The 23,297-nt window shown below is 37.9% G+C and overlaps 2 protein-coding genes across 8 annotated transcripts in view; one reads left to right on the top strand and one right to left on the bottom strand.

The window, feature by feature from the left end:
• Positions 1 to 894: 894 nt before the first annotated feature.
• LOC128693676 (uncharacterized) lies at positions 895 to 9,568 on the top strand. Of its 5 annotated transcripts, none has more exons than XM_053783454.2 (4): positions 907 to 1,149; positions 3,514 to 3,666; positions 3,758 to 3,878; positions 9,334 to 9,568. In XM_053783454.2, exons 1-4 carry the CDS (start codon positions 1,073 to 1,075, stop codon positions 9,505 to 9,507), a joined length of 525 nt encoding a protein of 174 aa, XP_053639429.2. In that variant the 5' UTR covers positions 907 to 1,072; the 3' UTR covers positions 9,508 to 9,568. The 5 variants fall into 5 exon arrangements, with proteins under 5 accessions (XP_053639433.2, XP_053639429.2, XP_053639430.1 ...); XM_053783455.1 differs by lacking the exon at positions 907 to 1,149 and adding an exon at positions 1,211 to 1,239; XM_053783456.1 differs by lacking the exon at positions 907 to 1,149 and adding an exon at positions 1,813 to 1,835.
• Positions 9,569 to 16,183: 6,615 nt separating this feature from the next.
• The window catches only part of LOC128693675 (methionine synthase-like), an 86,187-nt gene continuing 79,073 nt past the window's right edge, over positions 16,184 to 23,297 (bottom strand). The window contains exons 20-21 of one of the 3 annotated variants that reach the window (XM_053783453.2): positions 19,874 to 20,077; positions 16,184 to 16,506 (exon numbers count right to left, since the gene is read on the bottom strand). In XM_053783453.2, coding sequence (XP_053639428.2) covers positions 16,414 to 16,506; positions 19,874 to 20,077 — 297 coding nt within the window. In that variant the 3' untranslated portion in view covers positions 16,184 to 16,413. Of the gene's footprint in view, positions 16,507 to 19,873; positions 20,078 to 20,216; positions 20,294 to 23,297 lie in introns of those variants that run through there. The other 2 variants (XM_070091065.1, XM_070091066.1) reach the window with 2 other exon arrangements.

Here is a 23,297-nt window from a genome sequence, read left to right as displayed (position 1 = left end):
ATCTGGTCCAAAGCAGCCAGCATTCAGGAAGGAGGTTCATAGGTTCGAGTCTCCTTCGTTGGTTGATGCATACATGCTTGGGATGAGATAAAAAGCTGAAAGCCACCTTCCTGAATGTTCACTACTTGGACCAAACGTCTAACGTTAGCTGGGCGCCAATGTGCATATATATATATATATATATATATATATATATATATATATATATATATATATATATATATATATATATATATATATATATATATATATATATATATATATATATATATATATGCAAAACAACCACTCTGAAAGAATAGAGAAATTCCAAGCGCTTTCGTGGCTACTCACATTATCAAGGAACTATGAAAGTAAAGCATCCAAGGAAGCTATATAAGGGGTCTGGCCAGCACATCACTATCAGATCTCACAACGGTTAAACACGTGACGCGCGCCGACCCAACTTGGATAGGTGCTGGCCAGACCCCTTATATAGCTTCCTTGGATGCTTTACTTTCATAGTTCCTTGATAAAGCGCTTGGAATTTCTCTATTCTTTCAGAGTAGTTGTTTTGCATATTTTGAAATCACCTGTTTACTGTGATCTTATTGCATATATATATATATATATATATATATATATATACATATATATATATATATATATATACATATATATATATATATATATATATATATATATATATATGTGTATATCTGTATATATGTATATATATATATATGTATATATATATATATATATATATATATATATATATATATATATATATATATATATATTTATTTATTTTGGAACCTTGGTATTTGAACTTAATTAGTTCATAGGTGGTGTTCGAACTGTGAAAAGTTTGATGTCCGAAACAGGATTTCCCAGGCATTAATTATCAACCTGGCACACTGGAATGTGCTGAAGTTATTGTTCCATATGTCTCTAAGAGTTAGCTCAGTATCAGAGGTCACTTCAAAGCACTTCTGAAACAGAGCTTGCGGTGTATATTATATAGACAGACATGCTTCAGTTTCATTGCCTTAGTTACAAACCTCGTATCTGTCGAAGTACCATAATTTAGATGAAATATGGCGTGTATTGCCTAGGTAGTAGGTTGGTAAACAGCAACCACCCAGGGAGGTACTACCGTCCTGCCAAGTGAGTGTAAAATAAAAACCTGTAATTGTTTTATATGATAGTAGGATTGCTAGTGTCTTTTGTCTGTCTCATAAACATGCAAGATTACAGGTATGTCTTGTTACTTCTACTTGCACTTAGGTCACACTACACATACATGTACAAGCATATATATACACACCCCTCTGGGTATTCTTCTATTTTCTTTCTATGACCGCGGGTTCAATCCCGGCCGGGGGTATGGTTTAGTTCTTGTTTATTTCCTCTTATCTCCATGGGGAAGTGAAACAGAATTCTTCCTCCATAAGCCATGCGTGTTGTAAGAGGCGACTAAGATGCCGGCAGCAAGGGGCTAGTAACCCCTTCTCCCATGTAAATTACTAAATTTAAAAGAGAAACTTTCGTTTTTCTTTTTGGGCCACCCTGCCTCGGTGGGATATGGCCGGTGTGTTGAAAGAAAGAAATGGCGTGTTTTGGTGTGTTTTTTGTATATTTGATAAAGTCTACTACAACAAACGTCATAATAAAGCTTACTATAAACATAGTATCTTGATCTTAATTTAAGTAGAAATAAGAAATGTGCATGTACGTACACTACGATGTCTATCTTAGTATATACATAAAGAATGATTAGTATCTCTTAGTGCATATACAGAGTTTATGTAATTATTATTTCAGGGATAAAGAACTTGACGGGTAATGTACAGGTAAGATGCAACTCTAATGATCCTAGTACATTTTATAGGCTTTCAATTTAACTATGGGTTTTCTGTATGCACATTAAATGTCATCATTGTTGTACAAACATTGTATTATGCTGAAATAAAGTTATTATTATTCTTAAGTTTGAAGTTAGTTTCGAGCACATGAAGCTTCAAGTGATTCACTAGTTAGGTCAGGTTGACAGCAATGTTGTTAGGTCATCACAACCTCTATCATTGCTCTTGACTTAAACTTTTATTACTTGCTAGTAGGGGCAATGAACTTCTGGATGACCATTGTTTAACCCAGACACTCCATCTTTGTGAAGGTAATGATTTAAGGGTCTGACAGAAGTGCTTGTTGATTAAGACAGGTTAGTGGTTATTTATAATTGTTAAAAATTAAGAATTTTTTCTTTACAATTAGTTTTTCTTCAGAGGTCCGACTTGAATGTTGGCGAAGATCTCTTGATCAAGGAACTGGCACTATCCTCCCTTCCTTGAATACTACCCTCAAGGAAGGTTCCTTGATGCTGGTGAGGGGCTCTTGATCTAGGGAATGGGATCTGTGCTCCAGTTTCCTGAATTAACCCTGAATACCTTCCATCCCCCCCCCCCGACATGCACTGTATAATCCTCGAATAAAACTTGATTACTGATCACTTTCCAGACTGCATTATATTGCTCTATCAAGAGGGAAGATCTTGTATATTAAAGTTCAAGCTAAGGCATATTGAATTTTATGGACATCTTGTGATTGTGCAAGAGGGGGGTCTCATATCTAGTAGAAAGAATCTGGGTGTGTTGCTGTCTACAATAATTTGGGACACTAATTATACACCCAACGACAATCTAAACGGTGTAGCCATGAATGGCGTCATTTTTTTTTAATTGTTTGCCATCATGAAGGTCAATTAAGATTTAATTTATCTTCCTATACCCACTGATGTCTTTCTTGATCTTATTTGCCTTGTGTAGAGTACAACTTTTGTTTTCCTTTAAATACACATTTTATTCTCAAACCTTCATGTTGCTATGAGCTCTCCTGTTCTTACTAATCTTTATAAGGAATATTTTAAAACTCTTTTACTTCCTGTTATTGGGGTGTGCCGATTCCCCGGCTTTGTGATACAAATTATATCTTGTTCTTTGGCTACATGAATATCGACTATTTAGCTTTCCTCACTATGCTCCATCAAGAAGTGTTATTTCTTTTTCTGTGACTTTTGCATTTGTGATCTTCAGTTTCTCGACACAAATTTATACTCTACAGTTATTTCTCTGGCCTTTTCTACCTTTCAGATTCCAAAAACTTCCTACAGATACAAATATGTAAATAGTTCATTACCATTATAACTTGGGTGACCATCTGACATGCACGGCACTGACATAGTATTGAAACACTGGAATTTCTTATTTTGGAGGTTATCTTCTCTACAGGCATATTATTACAATCTAAACTGTGCTAAACCCACAAGGGTCTCTATAGGCATAAAATAGGACATAGTATGTGTTTACGCCATAATGATGTCAAATTAGGTTAAATATTTTGTATCTGCATAAATTAGTTTTTGGTTGCTGGGGTTGGTTTTGTTTCAGAACTGAACTGGTTACCTTGAGGAAGGGGGGGCATATCCTGAGGTACTTGCAATTGTCATTAACACTAATGGTCTGTTTATTTTAGAATCCCTAAGATGAAGTTGATGTATGTAGTAGTAGTGGCTCTGACTTCTCTGGTCACTTCCAAGACTGTAGATCTTCCAGATAATGTGCACACACATCCGTCTCTTCTGAGGGAAGTTATAAACATCAGTAAAGATATTCAGAGCATCTCCAGGTAAACTTGTAATGTCCAGAAAAATGGTTTGTGAATTTTGTTTCATATCCAGTCAAGACATTTTAGTCTTGATTTAATTTTTTTTTTTCAGAAAGGGACTAGAATACTACTTGATCAACTATGGTCCTCTTGTTAAAGTGTTTGTCACTGATTTCATGGACACTTTCGGTGTAGCCAGAAACTTGCAGCTTGCCATCCCAATCATTGTTAAGGTGAGACTCGTTGCAGTAAGTAGAACAAAAAAATTTAGTGAATAGTATAGCAAGACATTCAATATTTGTTTGATATTAAAATTTACTGGGAATTTTAGATTTGTATAAGAAAGTACAGTAGCAAAATGTACATTTAATGTCCTAACCTTGTATGGGACACAGTACTGTAAAGGGTTGCTGATACATTTAAGTGTATATTGTCATAACTGATAATGCTCGTCTGATCTCTTCCGAGTGTATGCATCATATTTTGCATAGTAGCACTAATGACTTAGTTTGTGAACCCTTTAATCATATCTTGAATATTAAAGAAATTTAAAAGAAACTGGACCGAGTACAGTCACAAAAGTGACTTAATAGGGTAGAACAATAGGTTTTTTGCTGGTACCTTTAAAATTAGATACCCATTGATACTTTGGCAAACTCCATCCTCAGGATTTGAAATCTGTGATATGCAAACATTAACCATGCATGCCTTTATCATTATGACTACTGCATTTGCTGGGTAATGCTGCACAAGTGTCTTAGTGCTTTGAGACTAGAAATTATGAAGACAAAATTTGACAAGATGGCTTGTATGGGAAAGGGTATGCTTCAATTCCTTTGGTAATAAGGTCATCATCAGCATAGATATTTCCCTTCAGGGATTAGTAGTTTTAAAAAATGATGCATTTTTATAAATCTGATGACTTCTGATAAGTTTCTACTTGTCATAATCTAAAGTAGTATATATTACATAAAGTAAAAGGACACAAGTGCAACTAATGCGACATTTTATTGCGGCAACGTTTCGTTCTCCAGGAGCTTTGTCAAGCTGTTACAAAAAATACATGGACACAGAGGGTATATATAGGCTTAGTGAGGTGCAATACTAGTGGTAGTAGTAGTGATACAAGTTGTAGTAGTGATACAATATGGTAGAACAATTGTATCACTACTACTACTACCACTAGTATTGCACCTTACTCTAAGCCTATATATACCCTCTGTGTCCATGTATTGTTTGTAATGGCTTGACAAAGCTCCTGGAGAGCAAAACGATGCTACAGTAAAATCACATTAGTTGCACTTGTGTCCTTTTACTTTACATATTGTTGGTAATTCTACCAACATACATACAATATATATTACATTGAAAACTAAGCACTAAACCTACTAATCCATAATCTAAAGAGTACACAAGATACAGTAATATGGTTTTTTCTTCCATCCCCTTTTTCCCTTTTAGGGTCCTTTAGCTGTAGTGAAAGGGCTCTTGATAAAAGTAATTGGACCTCTTCTCCCCTCAGATATAATCTAATTCCTCCCTCAATCTTCTTTTGGTCTCCTTACCTAGTCTTCTACTGTCTCTGGTTTTATTTTTTTTTTTATCACACTGGCCGATTCCCACCAAGGCAGGGTGGCCCGAAAAAGAAAAACTTTCACCATCATTCACTCCATCACTGTCTTGCCAGAAGGGTGCTTTACACTACAGTTTTTAAACTGCAACATTAACACCCCTCCTTCAGAGTGCAGGCACTGTACTTCCCATCTCCAGGACTCAAGTCCGGCCTGCCGGTTTCCCTGAATCCCTTCATAAATGTTACTTTGCTCACACTCCAACAGCACGTCAAGTATTAAAAACCATTTGTCTCCATTCACTCCTATCAAACGTGCTCATGCATGCCTGCTGGAAGTCCAAGCCCCTCGCACACAAAACCTCCTTTACCCCCTCCCTCCAACCTTTCCTAGGCCGACCCCTACCCCGCCTTCCTTCCACTACAGACTGATACACTCTTGAAGTCATTCTGTTTCGCTCCATTCTCTCTACATGTCCGAACCACCTCAACAACCCTTCCTCAGCCCTCTGGACAACAGTTTTGGTAATCCCACACCTCCTCCTAACTTCCAAACTACGAATTCTCTGCATTATATTCACACCACACATTGCCCTCAGACATGACATCTCCACTGCCTCCAGCCTTCTCCTCGCTGCAACATTCATCACCCACGCTTCACACCCATATAAGAGCGTTGGTAAAACTATACTCTCGTACATTCCCCTCTTTGCCTCCAAGGACAAAGTTCTTTGTCTCCACAGACTCCTAAGTGCACCACTCACTCTTTTTCCCTCATCAATTCTATGATTCACCTCATCTTTCATAGACCCATCCGCTGACACGTCCACTCCCAAATGTCTGAATACGTTCACCTCCTCCATACTCTCTCCCTCCAATCTCTGGTTTTAACACCTTTAAATAACATCTGTGTTGAATTGTGAAAATTCAGCTAGACAGAAAAAGGTATCATTATTGGCTTTGTCTTAACATAGATTCTATTGGTAGTGCTGTGGCGGGTTCCACTCGCCTGATGGAAACTAGTTATCATTGGCATATTGGGTAACACTCCTGTAAGACACTGGGTGGCCACCTGGAAAATTCTCTAATGGCAGAAGTATTACTAGAGGGGAGGGGGAAGGTTGCCTGTGAATTGGTGACACCTGAAAGTGCACTTGTGCTTAACAATATTATTCATTCTCTAATTTATTTGAACTCGACCTCACTATGCAATTGCCCATGTTGTTGAAAAGTGGTATGCTCTACTTTTCCTTTCATCTTCCTTTTCCTTAACTAGCATGCAGACTGATTTAATCCTTACCTATGCCAGTCCTTTTTTGGGGCAATTTTTTTTTACTCTATATGCTGAGGTGGGTCACAATGGCTGGTGCAGAGTGCAGTTGCTGTTTTTCTCTTGCCTGTCTTTAACACTAGTTCCTACACTAAGTCCCTCCACTCTCATCTGCTTCTCTTCACTAGCCTTCTAATTTGAATGGATTATATACTATACTTCCATTATGACATCAGACAGTGTTGATCCTGGTGGCAGTTAGTGTAAATTGGTCACAACATGCACCATACCTCTTGGTGTTCCTCGTGATTCATCCTCTAAAATTGCTTAAAATCTTCCCCTCTGTTCTCTGGAGCCACACCTTCTATCCTCCAGACCTTCAGTAAGCGTGTTTGGCAGTACAGGACTTCTTTGCTTAATGTCATTTCATCATAACGTTTGAGAAAAAGAAGTACGTCAATTTCTGGTGAGGAATGGGATATATGGGAAGAATTTTTAAATATCTGGATGGAGGACATGAATTGACATACCTGTCCATGTTCACTAATGGTCATACAAATGAAAGTGTTAAGTTTATTTAAAGATCTAAAGAAAAAACAGGGTTCTAGTGCTGAAAGTGAAACCTCCATGGTAAGTTGTGGTTGGTTTGAATGTTTTATGAAATGTTTAAAACTACATAACATACAAATATGTACCAGGAGAAGAGTGCAAGTGCTGATGAAGCTGCAACTGCTTACCCAACTTTACTATTATCGACTTCCTCCATTATGGCTGTTTGTATTTGGTTTTTATGATGTGTAGCATTTTTCTTGCAAAAATCTGAAAAACATTAAATGTTCCTAAAAATAATTAAAGTATCAGTAATGAGTAAATACACAACTTTATAGCTCACCAGAATGACATACTCCATAGTCATAGCATCTGCAGTACTACTGCCCTCCCTCTTGGCTTTTCCTTCATGTAGGAACTTAACTCATTGTTTATCTCAGTTAGCCTATTGTAAAATTTGTTATACATCATTTCTCTTAAAGTTGCCGTTTCCAAAAACCTACTGACATTAAGCGAGGACTTCCTGTATCATAAATGCGCTAGTTTTGTTTAAAGGTCCATGTTCAAGGCAGTTACCATTAGAACTGAACCAAGAATTTGCTAGCTTACAAAGATGTAATGCATGTGCTAAGTTGACTAAATCAACCTGGTCATCTTGTCCCTAAAAGGTTCTTGTCAGTTTGCACAACCTGCTTAACTTTTCTTACAGTTGATGGACAAGCCGTTTGCCTACATTTAGACTAATCTCTTAGACATTATGGAGATCATCTACATTCTTCTGCCTCTTTCTAAAACTGTCTGCCTCTCTCTTTCTAAAACATCACTATTCTTACTGATGGACCCTCCTTTAACACTGACTTTTTGACAGCAACTGATTTACTGCACAAACTCATTATTATTATTATTATTATTATCATCAAAAAGAAGCGCTAAGCCACAAGGGCTATACAGCACAAACTCGGATGATGGCTCTAGCACTCCTCACAGCCCTTTCTACCTCAACCTCTTGCTACCCTTTACCCCTGCACTGTCCACTGCACCCCTGACCTAATAATAATCTCTTGCCCTCTTGCTACCCAATACCCCTGCACCCTTCCCTTCCCTGCTGCACTGTATGACCCTTTTAGGTTTAGCACTTTTTTATTATAATAAAACTCGCTTTCATCACTAAGGTTTATTTTTGTGTCTAGAGACTTTATCTTTTGCAGCAGAGGCTGCATCCTTATGAGATGCAAAATTCACTTCAAATGTCTGCAACACCCTAATGCATGCAATGATCTTGCTAAAAGTCCCACCTTTAAAGCAGACTTTAGAATTTTTGAGTAAGACTAACTAAATGAATAACTTTGGTTTTACTTTTGCACCCACACTAAACCTCAATTTCTGCTTACCCCTAATCTTGCACACCACTACTTGCAGTACTGATCCATACAATTTTGGTGCATTGTTTTTAATATTCATAATGTGTTTAACACTGTAATGTTGTACTAGTACAGCAGAAGTGTGTAATCATAAGTGAATGGGTGTGGGTGGGTAATCTGTCCTCTTACTACTGTATGTTAATTTTCTTCATTCCATATGTTAATGTCTTAATGCTTGGTTTAAATTACAAGACACTGTGAAATATATTTTAACTTTGCAAATTAAAAAATGGCAAATGTCTAGCAATGGGATGGCTAAAAATAGGAATGTTTAAATTTGGCAACTGTAATTTTTTTTTATATATATATTTTAATATTTTATATTTTGGCAACTGTATTATTACATTTGGGGAAAGGGGGGGGGGGAAGGGGCAGAAGCACTATAACCATAGTGATGAGACTGTAACCTCTTCTGTGTAATCCCTTCTTGTAGAAATTGGATTGATTAGTTTGGTAATAAGAATAGGAAGAGATTATTATATAGGATATTTTAACAGAGGGGGGTGGGGAACAAGAGGAAGGCAGTAAGCATATATGAAGAGTGAGAGTAATGGAGAAGTGCAAATGATAGCAAAATTTGTTAATTACTTTTGTCCCCTTGATAAAGAAACAGGAAAGCAAATTCTGTACTGAATAATGCAAATGTTAAGATATTGGAGAGAATGTTTTGAATTGTCATATGTAGAGGATTAGTGATTTCTACTCTGCCCCATACATAAAAATGGTTTTTAGGGTGGGAGAAACTGATAAAGTAAACTCCAGGTAAATGCCAGGAGTGAGTTGAAGGGCCAAAGCAACCAGAATGGATGGGCTTATGACTCGAGTGCTAAATATATTATGTACAGTACAATGTGTATATTATGTAACATCTTCCACAGTTATTAATCATTGGTGTGTATGCAGCCATGCAGTTCCAGCCTTCCTTGGTAGCATTCCAACAGACGGCCCAGTCAGCATATATTTTCTTGAAGAATTTCAATACGCCAGAGCTTAAAATCATGAATGACTTGACAGACAGTGTTTTTGATGTCCTTGATAATGAGGTTGTCTAGGTCTTATTAGTTGTAAAGAGTGTGCAGGTATATGCATATAGCAATAAAGTTAAAAAATTGTCATCTTTTTTCATTCCTAACAAAAGAAAAAAAGATAAACAGTTTAGTACTGGTGTGAAGTATTTAAAATACTAAACTTGGTTACTCTGTTTTACAACACTGAATCATCACAGTAATGGGAATGCACTGACATGTAGGGTCAGTGTCTGGTGAACGAGTGGTACTATAACTGGATTTCATTCAAGGAAGGAAGGGAGGGATGATTTATTCCTTGGCTCACTAGCACTGCCATTCAAAAGGATTGCCCTAATGAAAAATTCTATTGTATCTTATATTCCAGTGTCAAGTATTAAGGCACTGACTCGGACACTTAAGTGTTTAAAAAAAAATGTAGGCAATGTCTAAGGCTGAATTCATGTGTACCCAATACATTAGTGACTTATTGGTTTAGCACTTTGTGAAAAACCTAGTTGATTAATTTTAATATTTTAAGAGTAATAAATTATAAAGGAATAATTCTTCTGTATGTACAAACATGGGTTGAGTGCTTTTCTAAAGACATATTTTACACTGTTAAAACTGCATTTTAGCAGACAATCATAAATGCAGCATTACAGAATAGCAGTTGTACTTGACACCTAATTTTAATAATTAACAATGCAGATATGAGGTTTGTGGCAGGGAAGTATTTTAAATATTTTTAGATATTTTCAAAAGATCATTACACACTCAACTGTTAAATTCAACATATAGTACAATGATGCTTGTAAGCTGAAACTGTCGCAAAAAAAAATATTCAAACCAACACGCCCACAATTAGTCTCCAAAAAATCTTTGCTATGAAATGCACAGTCTGCTGCTGACTGAGCACCAAACATTTTTTTCTCGCCTTTCCAACCGTGTAAAGTGAATTAGCTGTCTGGCAACCCACCAAGTCAGGCAAACGATACAAAAATGCAAAATTCTCGGTAGCCTACAGTCCATGTTGGTGGTGTCATGCTCTTTTCATCCCCTTTTGTATTGCAAGATTCTTCTTTTGATAGTCTACAGCTGTTCCTGTGGAACACAATGGGTTGATAGATACTTTATATGGAGACTTGTCCTCACTCTCCAGGGCAAGGGGATCACTGATGGATAATGCCAAGAGGCTGGAAGACAACCCACAGTCTATCTAGACCCGAGCCTTAAAAAAAAAAAAAAAAAAAAAAAAAAAAAAAAACCCTGCAAGTAACCTTCCCCATGCCACCACTTCCGTTAGGAAAGGAGGCTCTGGGAGGCCCAGGAAGCCCACCCCCATGCACACACTTCTGAAGTTTGCAATTACTGTTTTGTAACTAAAGAACAAGCATCTTAATATCCTGGGAGAAGTGGCTGTATGCACTCTTCACTAAATGGACCTGTTGGTGAGATTTTCTACCATCACTATGGGTCTCTCTCGAGTGCAGTCTGGAAAAAACTACGGAAATTGAAAGGCTAATACTTTTCAGACCTGGCTCCTGTTCTTAGGGTTGCTGGTGTCAGCATTGCACACCCTCTTGAAGTTGCCATGGAAATTGGAAATCATCTTGTGCATATCTGAGCATCGTTAATGAGGAAACTTTTTGCCACACAGTGGCTTCATCAGTCCATACAAAGGAGAATGGTGAAGAACAGTAGTAGTTTGAGATAATCAGTCCCTCAGCCTTAAGTCGATGTGGTCAGTCCATCAATCTTGAAAAGAATAAAGCGTATGTGCAGAGAAGTAGCTCATATACCATAGGCAGGAGATGCAGCACATACGCTTTATTCTTTTCAAGATTGATGGACTGACCACATCGACTTAAGGCTGAGGGACTGATTACCTCAAACTACTCCTGTTCTTCACCATTCTCCTTCGTATGGACTGATGAAGTCACTGTGGCAAAGCGTTTCCTCATTAAAGATACCAAAGTGTTCCACACATAATTTATTAACTTGTCAGTTCTCTGAACCATTCATTTATATTGTGCATCTCTTGGGCTCCATCTATGCCCCTCATTCCTTTCTTCCAAGTCTGCAAGTGTTACAGCCCTTAGACTACTACTAGCAGAGAAGTCTTGTAATGTACCTTCTACAACTAGTCAACTATTTCTGCTTGCTAATCATTGGCAGCTGGGCCTGATGGCATTCATATTTGTATGCTTCAGCATTTACATCCATCTGCCCTTGCAGTCCTCTTGCATCTTTTTAATCTAATTTGGTTGCAGGGAGTTCTTCTCCAGCTGTGGAAATGTGCCATTGTTCTTCCTTTACATAAACCAGGTACTTTGGGAAATACCTCACATTATAGTCCCATTGCTCTTGCCAGTGCAGTTTGCAAGGTGATGAAACTTCTGGGGAAACAGCTGTTTGTAGTATTTAGACACAATGGTCTTTCCACTAGTCAATGTCGTGAGGATTGCTCCATTATTGACCCCTTGCTTCACTTAGATACAAATGTTCATAATGCCTTTGCTAGTAACAACCTGGTTATTGCAGTCTTTTTGATCTTGGATTATTATTATTATTATTATAATCAAAAAGAAGTGCTAAGCCACAAGGACTATACAGTTTTGATCTTGGAAAAAGCATACAACACTACTTGAAGATATAACATCTTGGCCCAAGCTCATTCCTTAGGTTTCTGAGGCAGTCTGCCATTTTTCCTCAAACTTCGTGAGAGTTCAGTGTTGAGGCGAATGTGCTCTCCCTGGACATTGTCCAAGCTGAGGGGTGTCCCTCAGGGATGTGTTCTTAGCACCACTTTTTCTCCTGCTATAATCTGGCCTCTGTTCTCCCAACTAATATTTAGTTGTCACTTAATGCTGATGACTTCGCTATAGCTTGTGCAGGTGCTATCTATCACCTAGTAGCAGGCTCTCCAGAATGCTGTTAACTGTTTCCCATTGGGCCAATACTCGAGAGTTTAAATTTTTTTTTTTTTAACGAGTCGGCCGTCTCCCACCGAGGCAGGGTGACCCAAAAAAACAAAAAATCCCCAAAAAGAAAATACTTTCATCGTCATTCAACACTTTCACCTCACTCACAGATAATCACTGTTTTTGCAGAGGTGCTCAGAACACAACAGCTTAGAAGCATATACCTATAAAGATGCACAAACATATCCCTCCAAACTGCTAATATCCCAAACCCCTCCTTTAGAGTGCAGGCATTGTACTTCCCATTTCCAGGACTCAAGTCTGGCTATATAAAAATAACCGGTTTCCGTGAATTCCTTCACTAAATATTACTCTGCTCACACTCCAACAGATCCTCAGGTCCCAAATACCATTTGTCTCCATTCACTCCTATCTAACACACTCACGCACGCTTGCTGGAAGTCCAAGCTCTTCGCCCACAAAACCTCCTTTACCCCCTCCCTCCAACCTTTTCGAGGACGACCCCTACCCCACCTTCCTTCCCCTACAGATTTATACGCTCTCCATGTCATTCTACTTTGATCCATTCTCTCTAAATGACCAAACCATCTCAACAACCCCTCTTCAGCCCTCTAATACTTTTATTAACTCCACACCTTCTCCTAATTTCCACACTCCGAATTTTCTGCATATTTACACCACACATTGCCCTTAGACAGGACATCTCCACTGCCTCCTCGCTGCTGAATTCACAACTCAAGCTTCACACCCATGTAAGTGTGTTGGTACTACTATACTTTCATACATTCCCTTCTTTGCCTCCATAGATAACGTTGTCTCCACATATACCTCAACGCACCACTCGCCTTTCTCCCCTCATCAATTCTATGATTAACCTCATCCTTCATAAATCCATCCGCTGACACGTCAACTCCCGAGTATCTGAAAACATTCACTTCTTCCATACTCCTCCACCCCAATTTGATATCCAATTTTTCTTATCTAAATCATTTGATACCCTCATTACCTTACTCTTTTCTATGTTCACTTTCAACTTTCTACCTTTACACACACTCCCAAACTCATCTACTAACCTTTGCAATTTTTCTTCAGAATCTCCCATAAGCACGGTATCATCAGCAAAAAGCAACTGTATCAATTCCCATTTTGTATTTGATTCCCCATAATTTAATCCCACCCCTCTCCCGAACACCCTAGCATTTACTTCTTTTACAACCCCATCTATAAATATATTAAACAACCATGGTGACATTACACATCCCTGTCTAAGACCTACTTTTACTGGGAAGTAGTCTCCCTCTCCTCTACACACCCTAACCTGAGCCTCACTATCCTCATAAAAACTCTTTACAGCATTTAGTAACTTACCACCTATTCCACATAGTACAATGTACTTGCAACATCTGCCACATTGCTCCCCTATCCACTCTGTCATATGCCTTTTCTAAATCCATAAATGCAATAAAAACTTCCCTACCTTTATCTAAATACTGTTCACATATATGCCTCAATGTAAACACTTTATCTACACATCCCCTACCCACTCTGAAACCTCCTTGCTCATCCGCAATCCTACATTCTGTCTTACCTCTAATTCTTTCAATTATAACCCTACCATACACTTCTCCTGGTATACTCAGTAAACTTATTCCTCTATAATTTTTACAATCTCTATTGTCCCCCTTCCCTTTATATAAAGGGACTATACATGCTCTCTGCCAATCCTTAAGTACCTTCCCCTCTTTCATATATTTATTAAATAAAAATATCAACCACTCCAACACTATATCCCCCTCTGCTTTTAACATTTCTGTCATGATCCCATCAGTTCCATTCTACGTAATGCCTCACGCACCTCCCCCACACTCACATCCTGTTCTTCACTCCTAAAAGATGGTATACCTCCCTGGCCAGTGCATGAAATTACCGCTTCCCTTTTAGCACTCCTCACAAACTCTACTTTTGTTATACTCTCTACCCTGCAGCACTGTATGACCCTGGGAGGGGGTAAAGGAGGTTTTGTGTGCGAGGGGCTTGGACTTCCAGTAGGCATGCGTGAGCGTGTTTGATAGGAGTGAATGGAGACAAATGGTTTTTAATACTTGACATGCTGTTGGAGTGTGAGCAAAGTAACATTTATGAAGGGGTTCAGGGAAACCGGCAGGCCGGACTTGAGTCCTGGAGATGGGAAGTACAGTGCCTGCACTCTGAAGGAGGGGTGTTAATGTTGCAGTTTAAAAACTGTAGTGTAAAGCACCCTTCTGGCAAGACAGTGATGGAGTGAATGATGGTGAAAGTTTTTCTTTTTCGGGCCACCCTGCCTTGGTGGGAATCGGCCAGTGTGATAATAAATAAAAAAAAAATAATAATAATAACTTCTGTTATCGTTCAATGTGGAAGATCATGGAAGTGGACAAAATTTAAGACAATGGGTACCATGTCAATCTTACTAAGATTGGGGCATTTGCTTCTGCATATAGGTTCTCGACTGTGGCTATTATTAAAATCTAAACTAAGCTCTAAACCCACATGGGTCATACAGTGCCATGGATGGTAGAAAAGCTTAAACACATGTAACCCATGATGAATGGGATAGTTTAGAAATAGTAGCAGGGATGGTTGAAGAATATTACTGGTCACTGTAGTGTGGTTCAGATGAGGGCCAAATGAAGGTGAAGGCTAGTCTACCAGCTTCCTAAAGGAAGATGGGAAGAGAGAATTTTAAGGAGGTTCAGACAACTATGGTAAGCAGCTTTCAGGGAGGTTAAGCAAGGCTTCCATTATTATTATTATAATCAAGGGGGAAGCGCTAAACCTGGAGGATTATACAGCGCCTGGGGGGGGGGGGATGTGGAAGGCATTCAGGCTTAATTCGGGGAACTGGAGCACAGATCCAATTCCCTAAATCAAGAGCCCCTCAGCAAGGCTTCCAGAATATTCAACAAACAGAAGACAAATTTGACTATCCTGTTCAGAGATGTAGGAACCATACAGTTACTGAACAGTATGAATTTAGGGATATTTCGGGAAAAGTTTCACCAGTCAGTGGTGGCTTCAGTCCAACACGTATAATAATGGTAAAAGATAAGTTTGAGGTAATCAGTCCCTCAGCCTGGAAATATTTTGCCAGCTAGTGGCTTCTTCAGTCCCAGTCACCAGAGAACTTAGTCAACACCCAGACATGCTTCCTTACCTGACCACCACCTATGATGTTCGTCTTTTATAGACACTGCTTTTTAATTACCATATGCAGATTTGCTAAAATTCTGAGTCTCCTATCTCTCATAAGAATAGGTTCTTAACCAAGAAAGCAACAAAAACCATGGGACATGGCTACAAAATTACACATCCAAATCTCTTCAATGGGTGTGCTTTGATGCTTAAGTGCTCTCTATGTAGAGTTTGGGCTACTCAATTCCAATTATGTACTTGGAGATTGTTGCATGGCTTTCCCCCCCCCCCCTTTTCCCTACTGATTTGCAATAACCACCCCTCAAGGAAGGTTCCTTGATGCTGGTGATGGGCTCTTGATCTAGGGAACTGGCTCTGTGCTCCAGTTCCCTGAATACCTTCCATCCCCCCCACAGGTCCTGTATAATCCTATGGGTTTAGTGCTTTCCCCTTGATTATAATAATAAATGCAATAACCACAATACAAAAGGAGGCAAAAACCTTAATATTTATTTCAAAATAAATAATGGATTTCAGGTAGAGCTTCAAATTATGAAAAAAAAAAAATACAATTTTAAATTACAATTTCTATACACAGTAACTGTAGGTTAACATTTAAAAAAATATATTTTTTTTAAATTACAAGCTTTTCCAGTTCAGCTCAAAGCTCTGTATCTCTTGTATTGTTAACAATATTCAAACACAATACACATCAAAAATTATTTCTGCCCTGCCACCTCAGCTCTTCTGATAATCATAGGACAGGTTTGAAAGTCAATCATTTTTATCACCAACTCTTCTGATTGACTAAGATGTGTGAACAACCATCACCTGCAATTCACTCTTCTGATGGATCATAGGACAGGTTTGTGGCCAACCACCTTTCAACCTGCATGATGTCAGCACCTCGTCTTTGAGCGTAGTTCATAATCTGCAATTTAATGAAATTAGTGTTTATTTGTATTTAGATTTACATGTTTTTCTGCATTATAGAACTAATTCTTATAAATTCTATTCACTTCAAAACATCACAAAAACCATTTTTCACATGTTTTATCCCTTGTTTTCCCTTTCACCATTTCATTATACGATTCTAAATTCATAATCTACATGGAAAGTAAATTGGCCAGATATTATGTCAAGCTATTATAATAACTGCTCAGCTGAGGACAATAAACCAATCTCTTCAACTGATATGATATTACCTCACAAGCTAATTTAACTAGAATCAACTTTTATGACTTGAAACTGAAGAGGCTTGTTAGAAACATTTTTTCTAAACCTACACCTATTCATGACCCTAGTGGGTTTAGAACTTAGTTTCATTTGTAATAATAATAATACACCTATTCATAAAACACAGTTTTAACCCCTTCACTGTCAGAAGTCCCAAAATTAAAAGTGATCCCAGTATTGGCATTTAGAAAATAATCTGAAATGGTAGAGAATCTTTTTCTGAAGGTAATGGCACCAAAATATGAAATTTGATGGAAAACCTTATGGAATTATGAAAGCACAAAGTTAGCAGTCTGGGTGCAATTTCTGCAGATGCAATTTTGCCCATGTTGAGTCCTATTTTAAGAATTCCATTGCTCAATTTGACAAAATTCTTAGAACGGAAGGCATACTAGCAAAGTATCTATCAACTGACCACAAGAAATTGCCCACCTGCTTTGAACATGTCTATCTGTCAATCCCAGCTGCTTTAACATCTCTCATTCTACCCACTGCCTCACATACCTTCCCCATGTTCGCATCTGGCCCTTCCTCACTCCTAAAAGATGTTATACCTCCCTGACTAATGCATGAAATCACTGCCTCCCTCTCTTCAACATTTAACAGCTCCTCAAAATATCCCCTCCACCTTCCCATCTAATAAAAAAACACAAGTGTTGAGTCTATTCATTCCCTAGGCTTTCTCAACTTATTAATATCACTCCAAAAAAAATTTTTTTTTTCTTATTTTCAGCAAAATTTGTTGCCAAAACCTCACCCACTATTTGCTTTTTTACATTCCCTCACCACTCTCTTAACCACACTTTTACTCTTCATATACACCACCCTCCTTATATCTTTTCTTTGCAAAAACCTCTCATTTGCTAACTTTTTCTGGCTTACCAATTGTTCATGTTACCTCCTGCACTCACCCTCCTATATTCACAAACTTCTGCTGCACATGCTAACAATGCATTCTCAAATCTACCCCATACCTCTTCGGTCTCCTCCCCATTACCTATACTGTCACTAGCCCGTCTTTGTCCCAACAGTTCCTTATATCTTACCCTAACTTCTTCCTACTCAAGTTTATAACTTTCACTTCTCTCTTATTCACTGATGACATTCTCCTTTTACCCCCTCTATCTCTTACTCTCACTGTAGCCACAACTAAATAATGACCTGATATATCTCTTGCCCCTCTAAAAAACATGCACATCCAGAAGTTCACCCACTGACCTTGTATCTACTAAATAAACTGCTGTCATTATGCCCTTTATCATATCTCGTATGCTCCTCTTTCTTACAATACCTATTACTTATTACCAAACCCCTTTTCTATGCAAAATTCAATTAAAGGTCCCATTATCATTTACCCCTGGCACCCCAAACTTATTTACTATGCCCTCTACAACAATTTCTTCTACTTTAGGTCTTCCAAAACAATTATTTTCTCACATGTTTCAGAACTCGAGGTGTTTGACATTTCCTCTATCACTTGTGGCCACATCCATCTCAAAGCCACTAAACTTTGGATCAACATCACTCTTCTCTTAAAAGGGAAGTGTTAATATGATATGACATCAGTGAATCCCTGGTGTTTGCCACACTATTTGCTCTAGCTGGTGCTCAACTGAACTGGTGCTCCCATAAGGTATTAAGCAGTCCCAAATTTTTTTAATACTGTGCACAGCGAGTGTTAAGACTCATTCTATACTGCCCAAGCATCTCAGACCAATTGTGCCAAATTTGGAGGCAGGAAAAACAAAACATAGATCTACGTTTGGAGCACTACCGATACAAATGTAGATCTACGTTTGGACAGCTTAAGGGCTAAAGGTGGGGTTTGGGATACTGGCGGTTTGCAGGGATGTCTAAACTGTTGTATCTGAGCGCCTCTGCAAAGACAGTGATTATGTATGAGTGATGGTGAAAGAGTTGAATGATGATGAAAGTTTTTTCTTTCTTTTTGGGTCGCCCTGCCTCGGTGGTAAACGGCTGACATGTTAATAAATTAATTGAAATTATTTTTTTTTTAACATTAGGTAAAGATACTTAGGAGTCAGAATATATATCTATAGTGGGCCATAATATACACAGTATTTTAAGAAGTCAAAAGTTAATACAGGTAGGCACATGCAAAAAGTATGGTTAACTCTGTATTACAGTATACATGCATGGTTTGTTTACTTTTCTGATATTAGACAATTTTATTTTTTACAAATAAAATCAAATGTTTTATTACATTTAACCATTTAAGAGTAACATTTCTCAAATTGGTGAGAACACATAAAGAGTTTGAGTTTAAAACACTTTTTTGCAAAGATTGAGTCTTACTGCAATATAATTACTGATTTAGCTTGAATCAGAATATTAATGATTTAATCATAGGGTAGGACAACAAATAAAACAATAGGTTTCAATCAACATGCTGTTGCTTACACAGTAGATTAATTACACTGCATTTACAGTACTTTGCAAATGTTGTTTTTTTTGGTCTATTGCATTTTTACTTAGATAATTTTTTTTTTTATTAATACATCGGCTGATTCCCACCAAGGCAGGGTGGCCTGAAAAAGAAAAAACTTTCATCATCATTCACTCCATCACTGTCTTGCCAGAGGGGTGCTTTACATAACAGTTATGAAACTGCAACATTAACACCCCTCCTTCAGGGTGCAGACACTGTACTTCCCATCTCCAGGACTTAAGTCTGGCCTGCCGGTTTCCCTGAATCCTTTCATAAATGTTATTTTGTTCACACTCCAACAGCATGTCAAGTATTAAAAACCATTTGCCTCCATTCACTCCTATCAAACACGCTCACGCATGCCTGCTGGAAGTCCCAGCCCCTCGCACACAAAACCTCCTTTACCCCCTCCCTCCAACCTTTCCTAGGCCGACACCTACCCCGCCTTCCCTCCACTACAGATTTATACACTCTTGAAGTCATTCTGTTTTGTTCCATTCTTAGATAATTTTCTTTGCTAATTATCAGTACTGTAAATTTCAGTGGAAAAAACTGTACAACTACTGTACACTCAAACTGACAATTCACCAGAATATTTTAGGGTACAACATACCTGATCCTTCTCTATTTTTCCTACAGAGAAGTAATGGCTCTTAGGATTTGCAAAATAGAGTCCTGAAACTGAAGCTGCAGGGATCATCGCAAGTGCTTCTGTCAGAGTAATTCCTGTTTGTTCCTCTACTTTCATAATGTCCCACATGGTTAATTTTTCCTGGTGGTCTGGTTGAGTTGGATATCCAGGAGCAGGCCGAATCCCCTTGACAAAAAATTAAACTATTTACAAAAATCAATGATTGTCATAATAGTGAGGTAAAGATTTGATTCCACAATCAAGAGAAACATCCTACAACCATATAAGAGTTAGCATGACATTTCTACTCTATGCAGAACCATACCTGCCTGGATGGTGCTACCATGCCCACTGAAAGTGGCAGATGAAATTTTTTTCACTTGTTACAATCATCAGAAGTGACTGTAGAGAAATATTAAGAGAAATAAATGCTTTTTAAAACATGACACTGTATTTTGTTGCAAGAGAACATTATAAACAAGAAAAAGTATGTATTTAGACAAATTTTACCCATTCATGAATTATAATGGTCAAAAAATGCATTAATGAAACTTAAATTTAGAAGAAAACCACTTACATTCATAAATTTTAAATACCTGTTACCTAATCACTGAAATGACTTGACTTAACCACCATAACTTGTACATCTTCTTTCACTTTCAGTAATCATGGCACACAAATATCTTACGGGACACCATTATACAATACAAAACAGTACAATACAATTTTTATTTCTTTACAAGTTTACATTGAGATTCTGTAGTTACAATAATGAGTTTCAGTGCAAAGAGAGCCACTATCATGCCACGGCATTATGGGCAGACTAAATTAATGGCTTACATACTACTTAATACTACAGAAATTGATCATAGTTTGTTTAAGTTGTACATCTGTTTTTATTTAAAGGAGACAGTAAGTTAACTCAAGTTACAATCTGGAGATATTACATTGGGATAATTTTTAAGTATTTTGTAGGTTGTGTATATCAATATTTAAGTTATAATACTGGAATATAATGTTGAGCGTTGGAGAAAGTAGTTTACAGTATGAGAGTGCTACAATATGGTGTACGGCAGTATAATTTTGTGCAGGTATTTATTCTATAGTGTAACATTATGTATGGACTTTGGGCATTTAAATTTTGAAGCGTTAAGATTTAGGTAATTGGGAGATCTTTTGGCAAATTTAAGTACTGAGTATTGAATATTTAGTTTAGGGTGAGTAGATGGTTTTTAGGAAAAGTCTTAAATTGATGTTCAGACCGGGTTACTTAGTATTTACTGGTAATGAATTCCAAATTTTGGGGCCCCTTTATGTGCATAGAGTTCTTACATTGTATGATGTGGACACAGGGTACATCAAAAAGTGATCTGTGCCTTGTGTTATGGTCGTGCATCCTATTAAGGTTAGTGAGGAGAAATTTGAGTGAAGGGTTTATGTTTGAGTGTAGTGTTATATGTAAGTAGTAGGCGCAAGAATATGCATGGATGTTCTTTACGGTGAGTAGTTTTAGACTTTTGAATATTGGTGGAGTATGCTGTCTGGAGTGGGAATTTGTTATCATTCTGACTGCAGCCTTTTGCTGGGCTATTAGTGGTCTTAGGTGACTTAATGTTGTTGATCCCCATGCAAATTCCATAGGTGAGATAAGGGTAGATAAGCGAGTGATACAGTGTAATGAGAGCTGATTGTGGAACATAGTACCGTATCTTTGATAGTATGCCTACCGTCTTAGAGATTTTCTTGGAAATTTGTATATGGGTCTGGAATTTAAGGCTACTGTCAAGGTGGATTCCTAGGAATTTTCCCTCTACATTGATGATATCTACCCATAGGGGTTGTGGTGTGGGCATTGAGAGATGATGGAAAGGGATAGGATGATGATGAGGGTATATAAATCTGGGGTGGAGGGTAGGAAGGGTAAGGGCTGTCCCAGGAATGGTTGGAGGGAGGAAGGGGACAAAAGAAGCTTAGTGTTAGGGGTTTGAGCATTCAGCAGTTCTGTGCGAGTATGTTCAATAGGTGTAAATGGGGACAAGCACTTTTTATTGGATTTGCTGATGGAGTGAGCTATGTAGCTTTTAAGAAGGGATTCAGGGTTATTGGTAGCTGGACTTTAGTCCTGGAGGTGGGAATGGGAGAGCCTACACACTGAAGGAGGGGTGGGGGATGTTGGAGTCAGAGGGCAATCTAAACTGTGATGTCAGCACACAACTAGCAAGACAGCAGTTGTGTAAATGATGGTGAATGCTTTCTTCTTCGGATCACCCTGTGTTGGCAGAAGACAGCCGCTTATATATATAAAAAAAAAAATCCACCTAAGTATGGTACAGTGGAATCTCGGTTTTCATATGCCCTAGTTTGTACGTAAAACTATAGTTATTCTCTATAAAATGTATTTTTTGTTAATATTTCCCATAAGAAATAATGTAAATCCAATTAATCCATTCCAGACACCCAAAAATATTAACCAAAAATACATTTTGTAGGGTTGAAGGGAGGAGGTAAAGGAGGTTTTGTGGGCGAAGGGCTTGGACTTCCAGCCCCTGACAAGCTGTTGGAGTGTGAGCAGGGTAATATTTAGTGAAGGGATTCAGGGAAACCGGTTATTTCATATAGCCGGACTTGAGTCCTGGAAATGGGAAATACAATGCCTGCCCTTTAACCCTTAAATGGTCCAAACGTATATATACGTTTTTTCAACATCTGAAAGTATGTAAAAAAATGTAGATCTTCTTTTTTGTTTTACATTTGAAAACGTGTAAAAAAGCTTTTATCTACATTTTTTTTTGTTATATTTGAAAATATGTAAAAAAAAGTAGATCTACTTTTGTAGCACTACGAATTTGAACGCCGATTTGTTTGGACCGTTTAAGGGTTAAAGGAGGGGTTTGGGATATTGGCAGTTTGGAGGAATATGTGTGTATCTTTATATGTACACCTACCATCCGACTTACGACCGAGTTCGGTTCCGAGAAACCGGTCGCAAGTTGAAATAGTCGTAAGTCGAACTTTACTACTGAATATCAACATCACATTTTTGTAATGACTTTATTTTATTATTTTATTTTGGTATTTCACATTTTACTTTACTTTTTATGCTGTTAGTACTGTATTTTATACTGTAAGGTTTAGGATAAACACTGTGTACAACACAAATAGTTGTTTATTTCCCAGAAATTTGGCATAAAAAACACGGTCGTAAGTCGAGTGGTTGTAAGTCGAGCAGGTCGTAAGTCGGATGGTAGGTATATATACTTCTAAACTGTTGTATTCTGGGCACCTCTGCAAAAACAGTGATTATGTGTAAGTGAGGTGAAAGTGTTGAATGATGATGAAAGTATTTTCTTTTTGGGGATTTTCTTTCGTTTTGGGTCACCCTGCCTCGGTGGGAGATGGTCGTTTG

Source organism: Cherax quadricarinatus, chromosome 34, assembly GCF_038502225.1.
Source record: "Cherax quadricarinatus isolate ZL_2023a chromosome 34, ASM3850222v1, whole genome shotgun sequence".
NCBI lineage: Eukaryota > Metazoa > Arthropoda > Malacostraca > Decapoda > Parastacidae > Cherax > Cherax quadricarinatus.
Note: the sequence above shows the minus strand (reverse complement) of the source record. Positions and strands in the feature narration are given on the sequence as shown.

Coding starts and splice junctions, on each gene's coding strand:
- LOC128693676 (XM_053783454.2), top strand. CDS start 1,073: ATGAAATATGGCGTGTATTGCCTAGGTAGTAGGTTGGTAAACAGCAAC. Junction 1,150..3,513: donor AGGTACTACCGTCCTGCCAA/GTGAGTGTAAAA, acceptor TGTTTATTTTAG/AATCCCTAAGATGAAGTTGA. Junction 3,667..3,757: donor GATATTCAGAGCATCTCCAG/GTAAACTTGTAA, acceptor TTTTTTTTTCAG/AAAGGGACTAGAATACTACT.